This window comes from Dipodomys merriami, unplaced genomic scaffold (assembly GCF_024711535.1).
Source record: "Dipodomys merriami isolate MVZ:Mamm:240054 unplaced genomic scaffold, mDipMer1.0.p SCAF_6, whole genome shotgun sequence".
NCBI classification, from domain to species: Eukaryota; Metazoa; Chordata; class Mammalia; order Rodentia; family Heteromyidae; genus Dipodomys; species Dipodomys merriami.
The window spans coordinates 6782036-6790310 of record NW_027206179.1 but is presented as its reverse complement, the minus strand read 5'-3'; the positions used below and the strand labels follow the sequence as shown (position 1 = coordinate 6790310).

At 48.8% G+C, this 8275-nt stretch overlaps 1 protein-coding gene across 1 annotated transcript; it reads left to right on the top strand.

The window, feature by feature from the left end:
- The first annotated feature begins 279 nt into the window (after positions 1-279).
- Positions 280-7332, top strand: LOC138813439 (CD209 antigen-like protein E). The gene is made up of 7 exons (XM_070001868.1): positions 280-389; positions 520-606; positions 878-967; positions 1567-1659; positions 3179-3330; positions 5283-5392; positions 6783-7332. The coding sequence occupies exons 1-7, from the start codon at positions 368-370 to the stop codon at positions 6931-6933; spliced, it is 705 nt and encodes a 234-aa protein (XP_069857969.1). The 5' UTR covers positions 280-367; the 3' UTR covers positions 6934-7332.
- Positions 7333-8275: the final 943 nt, after the last annotated feature.

The following is an 8275-nucleotide window of genomic DNA, read 5'->3' as shown; positions in this document are numbered from 1 at the left end:
TTTGGACACATTGTGAGTGGACCATTGTATATGGGAGAGAGAGAGGGAGGGAGGGAGAGAGAGAGAGAGAGACAGGCAGACAGACAGACAGACAGACAGACAGACACAGACACAGACACAGACACAGAGAGAGGTGGAGCCTAGACCACATCCAACTCCTCCCTCCCATTTCTGGAACCTGAAGCCCCCGTCCTGGCGTCATGGCATGTCCAGGCCCCTGGCTTCCCTCCTCTCATCTCTTCCGGTGCTGGTGCCCAGTTCCTTGTTTCTCTTCCTGACCAAGTGTGGATTTAAGACCTCAGGAATCAGCAGTAACAAATCAGCTGTTCTTCCCAATAGCCATAGGCCCCAAGGGACGGTGGTGACCATGGGGGACTCCAAGGAAGTAGGTGAGGCTGGGGCTAAGCCACTGGGAGCTCCAAGAAGTGTGGCGAGGGGAGGGGATCTGGAATGGCAAGGGGTGGGGACAGCTGGGGGTCTCAGCCTGTCCAGGCTCTGACTGATGCCTTGTTCCATCAGATGAGGAGGAGCTGATCTCCGATGGTTGCAGATATTCTGGAAAAAGCTTTGGAGTCCGATCGTCTTTGGGGCTTGGGAATTTTCCAGGTAGAGCAGGGTTTCCTGTTGGACTCTTGGGTCATGGGGAGATGAATGGTGACCTCTGTACCCCTCCATTTTGGGGGGGAGGAGGATGAGAAGGAGGGAGGGAGGAGGGGAGGAGAGAAGAGGAGAGGAGGAGGAGGGGGAGGAGAGGGAAGGAAGGGGAAGGGGGGAGGGGGAGGAGGGGGGAGGAGGAGGAGGAGGAGGAGGCTGTAGCTAGGCTACTCAGGTAGTCAGGGATACTGAAGGATTATAACCCCCAACTTTTCTCTCCCAGCTTTTCTGGGTCATGGTCATGTCCCCCAGCTGCTACAGTTCATTCTCTTTGTTCTACTTGCTGCACTTCTGATGGCCACCTTCATTCAAGGTCAGGAGACGACTGAGAGTTGGGGCTTCCTTGAGAGGGGAGGAAGATGGTGAAGCTAGCCAGGCACTGGTGGCTCACGCCTGTAATCCTACTACTCAGGAGGCTGAGATCCGAGGATCATGGTTCAAAGCTAGCCTGGACAGGAAAGTCCATGAGACTTTGATCTCCAATAATTTAAAAAAACAAAAAACTGAAAGTGGCTGAAAACTGAAGTGGTGCTGTGGCTTAAGTGGTAGAGTGCTTGCCTTGAGCTGAAGAGCTGAGGGACAGTGCCCAGGCCCAGAGTTCAAGTCCTGCGACAGACCAAAAAAAAAAAAAAAAGATGGTAAAGCTAGGAATGGGAGCAGCAGCTTCTTAGGGCTCCCACCTCTGGTGCAGTGGAGGGGAGGGAGAAGGAAGAGGGAAGAAGATGAAGGGGGGGCGCACACAGAAGTCTTGTCTCCATTTGACCTTGTGATCAAGCCTTCTGTGGGTGTGACATTGCACAAAATGTTGGTCCTCAGAGACAGGATGGCTGGAGGCCGTGTGCAGGCCATGGCAGGCAGAAGGGGTTTTTAAGTCACAGCTTGTTTTTCTCCCCCTTGTCTCCCACCCCTCAGTCTCTAAGGTCCCTAATTCAGAAGAACTGAAGCAGAGTCAGTCAAAGCAGAAGATGATTTACCAGGAACTGACCCGGATGAAGGCTCAAGTGGGTGAGTGGCCACTAACTAGGTATGCCAGGACCAGAGAGAGTCTTTACATGGGGGTTGATTCTCATTGGTCTCTGGTCCTCTCTGAGCCTTGATCTCTTCATCTATGAATTGGGAGCAATGGCGTTTGCTGGTCACAGAGAGCCATCCATGTTGTAGGCGTTTGATTAAGCTAGGCTCCCGGCCTCTGTTTTGAGTTCTAAAGCTCAGACTCCCTCTCAGTCTAGGAGAGATGGTGCCAGGACTTTGGGGGGTTCTCCGGGACTAAGGAAGAGGCCCAGGAAGTGGGGAGGAGATTGATTTTCCCAGGATGTAGTGTCCAGGAAGGGCCTTTGAAAGTTGGGCAGCTTGAAAGATGGGCAAACACAGGAACAAGAACATCCATGAGGGGCTGGGAAGGTGGCTCAGTGGTAGAGCGCTTGCCTTGCATGCCTGAGGCCCTGGGTTCCATTCCTCAGCACCACATAAGCAAAAAGAAAAAAGCCAGAAGTGGCACTGTGGCTCAAGTGATAGAACGCTAGCCTTGAGTTGAAGAGCTGAGGGACAGCGGCCAGGCCCAGAGTTCAGTCCCCACGACTGGACCCAAAAAATAAAAAATAAAAATAAAAAAAAGAACATCCATGAGACTGGGCAACAGTGGCTCATGCCTGTAATCCTAACTACTTAGGGCCTGAGATCTGAGGATTGTGGTTCTAAGCCAGCCCAGGCAGGAAAATCTGTGAGACTTTTATCTCCAATGAACTACCAGAAAACCAGAAGTGGAGCTGTGGCTCAAAGTGGTAGAGCACTAGCCTTGAATAAACTCAGTGCCCTAGGCCCTGAGTTCAAGCCCCACTGTCATAGGGTGCAGGTGAAGGTTTGGGAAATGTCCCTCTAAAAGTAGGGAGTCTTCACTTCTTCACTTAGGGTCTTTGGCTTTGATCACAGGAGGGAGGGAGGGAAGTAGGGGAGAGAGAGAGACAGAGAGAGAGAGAGAGAGAGAGAGAGAGAGAGAGAGAGAGAGAGAGAGAGAGAGAGAGAGACAGAGAGAGAGAGAAAACCAGCTACTTGGCAGTTATGGTTATTTAGGCAGGGGGTCTGACTTTAAAATTATGCAAAGGCAGATGTTTTATCTTTGCTCTAATCATGCCTGGTGTCACTTTCTGAGTTTCTGGATGTTTGGGGGCATTCTTTCCAGATAAGAATGCATCCTGTCATAAAACAGATCCTTATCCTTGAGATAAGGAAGGCACCCTGTTATCTACATTTAGGGAAGGAGGCTTTTAAGTTGGGGGAAGCATTTTTCTCAGGAAGGCATACATCCTGTCAGATAAGCTCCATTCTGGGGGTGAATAATGCATCTCTCAGGAAGGAAGGCACCCTGTCGCCTCTCTGTGAAGCAAAGGCGCTTCTGTGGTTCTCAATGTCATGTTTCTGAATTGCCTTCACCAAGCTTCATTTTCCTCAATTTATCCTGTCTCACCATGACTGACCAAAACAATAAAAAGGGCTAGGTCCAAGCCTGATCCATCTCTCTCAACAGACCATCTATGCCGGCCCTGCCCCTGGGACTGGATATCTTTCCAAGGGCATTGCTACTTCCTCTCCAATTCCCAACGGAACTGGCATGACTCCGTCACTGCTTGCCAGGAAGTGGAGGCCCAACTCGTCAGCATTGAAAGTGATGAGGAGCAGGTACTCCCTGGCCAGCTGGGGTGGACATGGGCTGGCTATACAACATGGTTCTCTGGTAGTCTAAGCTTCTTCCAGAAATGGAGAAGGAAGTGGTTGAGGATGGCCTGGGTGCCTCGCAAAGGAGACATGCAAAAGTTCTGAACATGGTGAATCCTTTTTTCATCGGTTGTGGTGGGGCTCTTGAACTCAGGGCCTGGGTGCTGTCCTTGAGCCTCTTTGTGCTAGTGCTCTACCACTTGAGCCACAGCGCCACTCCCATTTTTTGAGTGTTTCATTGGAGATAAGACTTCATGGGGACTTTCCTGCCAGGACTGGCTTCCAACCGAGATCCTCAGATCTCAGCCTCCTGAAAAAGCCAGGATTACAGACATGAGCTACTGGCCCCCAGCTAGAATACTTTAAAATGTCAGTCATCTTTGTTGGTGTGCTGGGCTCTGTGTAAGCAATCTCCATAGAGAGCTCAAAAGTCCTGGTGAGTTATGTTTGGCAAGTTCCCTCATGTAAATACTCGCAACATGGATGATTTCCAGCCACCAATGGGTTCATCCTTCAGTGGAGAACTGAAAAGAGGTGATGTGCATGATCATGCATTACCAGTCGGTACAATATGGCTCTAGCAGGTCAAAGCCAGTTATAAGCCTGGAGCTGGTGGCTCAGAGTTGTGCCTCAAGATACTCAGTGCTTAAAGAGAATACCATGTGCTTTCAGGCAGGAAGAGTTTATTTTACTGAACTGCTTGCCCCCTCCATGAAAGGTGGAGACCACAAAGCTGAAGGAAGGGGCAGGCTGAGGTCTGACCTGTGTTTAAGTAGGAAAGGGGAAGGGAGAAGTTGTGGCCAGATGAGGGAAGATGTGGCCACACTGGATGCGGATGTGAACTCAGGGCCTGGGACCCTCCCCTGGTCGGATGGTAAGGATGGGGAGAAGGGGTCTGCCCCGGATGTTACCTCCAGGTATGCTAGTTACTTAGCTGGCACAGGTAGGGGGTGTAGACTTAGCCAAGAGGAGGGAGGAACCTGCCTTTTCTTCCCAGGGTGAACCTTGTACTCGGAAGGCTGAGATCTAAAGATCATGGTTTCAAACCAATTCTGGTAGAGAGACCAGAAGACTTATATTTCCAATTAAATACCCCCCCCCACAAAAAAATCCAGAAGTGGAGGTGTGGTTCAAGTGGTAGAGAGCTAGTCTTGAGCACAAAAGCTAACGTTCAGCACCCAGGCCCTGAGTTCAAGTCCCAGTACCAACACATAAATACACACACACACACACACACACACACACACACACACAGAGGCACAATCAACTCTCAATAGCATAGAGGGAACAAACACATAAAACTTTGGAGGGGGACAGGTGTGGTGGCTCACACCTGTAATCATAGCTACTCAGGAGGCTGAGATCTGAGAATCACGGTTCAAAGCCAGCCTGGGCCTGAAAGGCTGTGAGACTCTTGTCTCTAAACCACTCAGAAAACCAGAAGTGGTGCTGTGGCTCAAGTGGTAGAGCGCTTGAATTGAGCTAAAGGAGGTGAGGGACAGTGCCCAGACCCAGAGTTCAAGCTCCACGACCACCACCAACAACAAAAAACTTTGGAGAGGGAAGGGACTACGTCATATCTCAACTATAAAAAGGAGACACAAGCCAGGCGCTGGTGGCTCACACCTGTCATCCTAACTACTCAGGGGACTGAGAGCTGAGGATCGTGGTTCAAAGCCAGGCCAGGCAGGAAAATCCATGAGACTCTTATCTCCAATGAACCACCAAAAAATGGAAGTGGAGCTACGGCTCAAAGTGGTAAAATGCTAGTGTTGGGCAGAAAAGCTCAGGGACAGTGTCCAGGTCCTGAGTTCAAGTCCTATGACCACACAAAAGGTTGGGAGGGGTCACGATACAAGATAGATATAGAAAATGGGACACAGAGCTTCCTTTTGAATCCTCCTTCCTTTCTTCAGATCTTCCTGCAACAGACTTCTAAGAAGAAAGGCTACACGTGGATAGGGCTGTCAGACCTGAATCAGGAAGCCACGTGGGTCTGGGTGGATGGCTCACCACTGTCCAACAGGTAAACACGGAATGTCACCCTAGGGAGTGACAGGGGGGTTGTCTCTGAAACTCTGTCCTTCCTGCCCTCCCATTACATGAGAATCTGTGAGGCCTTCTCCATAGAGGAAGCATCTTCATGCCAGGGTGAAGATAAAGGTGAAAAGTAGCACCGGGCACCCATGGCTCATGCCTGTCATCCTAGCTACTCAGGAGGCTGAGATTTGAGGATCGTCATTCAAAGCCAACCGGGGCAGAAAAGTACCCCCTTGGAGATTGTTATCTCCAGTGAACTACACAAAAAACTGGAAGTGGAGATGTGGCTCCAAGTGGTAGAGCTCTGGCGTTAAGAAAAATGAGCTCAGAGACAGCGCCCAGACCAAGTTCAAGCCCCACCATTGGCCAAAAATAAAAAGGATGGAAAGTAGCCCCAAGTCATCATTCTATACAGTGACCATATTGCAGGGACCAAGACTCCTCACCACATGGAGGGAGGAGGAGCTGTGGGCAGGGGCCTTCGCTGTGGTATCTAAGGAAAGGAGTAGTGGAGACAGGGCATGCTGGCTGAGTCTGAGTAGTTTGAATCATTACAATGGGTTCTATAGGCTGTGGTCGTCACTGTCTGGCATTTAGCTCTGAACAGGTGCATAGGGTCCTTAATTACAACCAAGAAGGGAATTGGTTTAGGATGCAGAGTCTAAATTGGTTGATTTGTTTCTTCTTTCTTCTTCCTCCTCCTCCTCCTTCCTTCTTCTTTCTTCCTTCTCCTTCCTTCTTCTTTCTTCTTCTCCTCCTCCTTTTCCCCCTCCCTCTTCTCTCTTCTCTTCCTTCTTCTTCTCCTCCTCCCCCCTCCCCTTCCCCATCTCTTCCTCCCCCTACCCTCCTCCTTCTTCTCAGACACTTTGTGCTCAAGGCTAGTGCTTTACCACTTGAGTCATAGCTCCACTCCTGGCTATTTCTGAGTGGTTTATTGGAGATGAGAGTCTCATGGACTTTTCTGCCCAGGCTGGCTTCAAACTATGATCCTCAGATCTCAGCCTCCTGAGCAGCTAGGATTACAAGTGTGAGCTACTGGTGCCCAGCATCTTTTTATGTATGTATGTATGTATGTATGTATGTATGTATGTATGTATGTATGTATGTATGTATGTATGTTTGTTTGTTTGTTTGTATTTACGTATCATGCTGAGGATTGAACCCAGGGCCTTGCCTACACTAGGCAAGCCCTCTACCACTAAGCCATACCCTCAACAAGATAATTTCTCCTAACCAGGGGGAGACCACAAGAATCAGAGTACCAGGTCAAAAGATTTAGGCATATTAGTAGATCCTGAACAAGATATGGCTACCATAGGCCTACGGGAGGGCAGGCGTGAGACAGAGACTTACTGACCTGTGGATGTACTTTACAGACTGAAGAAATATTGGAATAAAGGACAACCCAACAATAATGGGGGACAAGACTGTGTGGAATTTAGAGGCGAAGGCTGGAATGACTCCAACTGTGACAACAAGAAATTCTGGATCTGCAAAAAATCTTTGAGTCCCTGCTCTCACAAGTAATGGCCAGTCCTCACAGCCCAAAGTTCTCCTCTCCCTCAGTGGCAGAACTCTACCCACGTGCATGCCAGATCCTTAACCCAGTGAGTGGGCTGTTGTGGTTCCAATAATATCTTTAGGCTCTCCTCGGTCTTATTGGACATCTGTGGTGGGCGGAACTTCCTCTGATGCCCCCAACTTCCTGTTGGCATGGTGACCATTGCTCTGTCTCCTATTTGTAGTTAATATACTGAGTGGGTGTGGGATAGATCTTTGGGTGGGGTGTATTCTGTAAATCTACTCTGCACTCTTTACCCCTCAGGGTAAACTGGGGTTGCTGTCAGAACCCTACTATTGGCCTTGCCCTTCCGCCTGGTGCCTTCTTTCCCATAATGTAATAAACGTGTTTGGTCTTCATTTGGATTTCCCAGTGATGAAGATGTGTGTATTTTTTATTTATAGTGAACCTTCTGGTGCTACTTTAATTTATGGTAATAAGATGACTTGGGCCAGGTGCCCATGTAGTCCTAGCTACTCAGGAGGTTGAGATCTGAAGATCACCATTCAAAGCCAGCATAGGCATGAAAGGCCATGAGACTCGTAGCTCCAATTAACCACCAGAAAACCAGAAGTGGGGCTGTAGCTCAAAGTAGTAGAGCACTATCCTTGAGCAGAAAAGCTCAGGAGAGCATCCAGGCCCTGAGTTGAAGCCCTACAGCTGTCTCCCCCACCTCGCAAAGAAAAAAAAAAAAAGATGACTTGGGTTGGAATAAGAAAAGATCAAGATAGCGCTAGTTCCCAGAAAGATTAAAGGGTTAGAATTTTCAACTCCACCTACCAATCTCCATGGAGGGGGTGGGGGTTGGCTATTTCAGAACTCTTTTGAGTGTGTGTGTGTGTGTATGTGTGTGTGTGTGTCTCAAGTGGTAGAGTGCCAACCTTGAGCAAAAAGCTAAGGGACTATGCCCAGGTCCTGAGTTCAAGCCCCAGTACTGGCACCAAAAAAGGGGGAGGGGCGGGAAACTTCCCTGTGAGAATCCCAAAGCTGGGAATATCTTTTTTTCTCTTTCTTTTTTCCTTTTCTTTTCTTTTTCTTTCTTTTTCTTTTCTTTTCTTTTCCTTCCTTCCTTCCTTCTTTCCTTCTTTCTTTCTGCCTGCCTGCCTGCCTGCCTGCCTGCCTGCCTGCCTTTCTTTCTTTCTTTCTTTCTTTCTTTCTTTCTTTCTTTCTTTCTTTCTTTCTTTCTTTCTTTCTTTCTTTCTTTCTTTCTTTCTTTCTTTCTTTCTTTCTTTCTTTCTTTCTTTCTTTCTTTCTTTCTTTCTTTCTTGTCTGCTGTGGGATTGAATTCTGGCCTGGGCACTGTCCCTG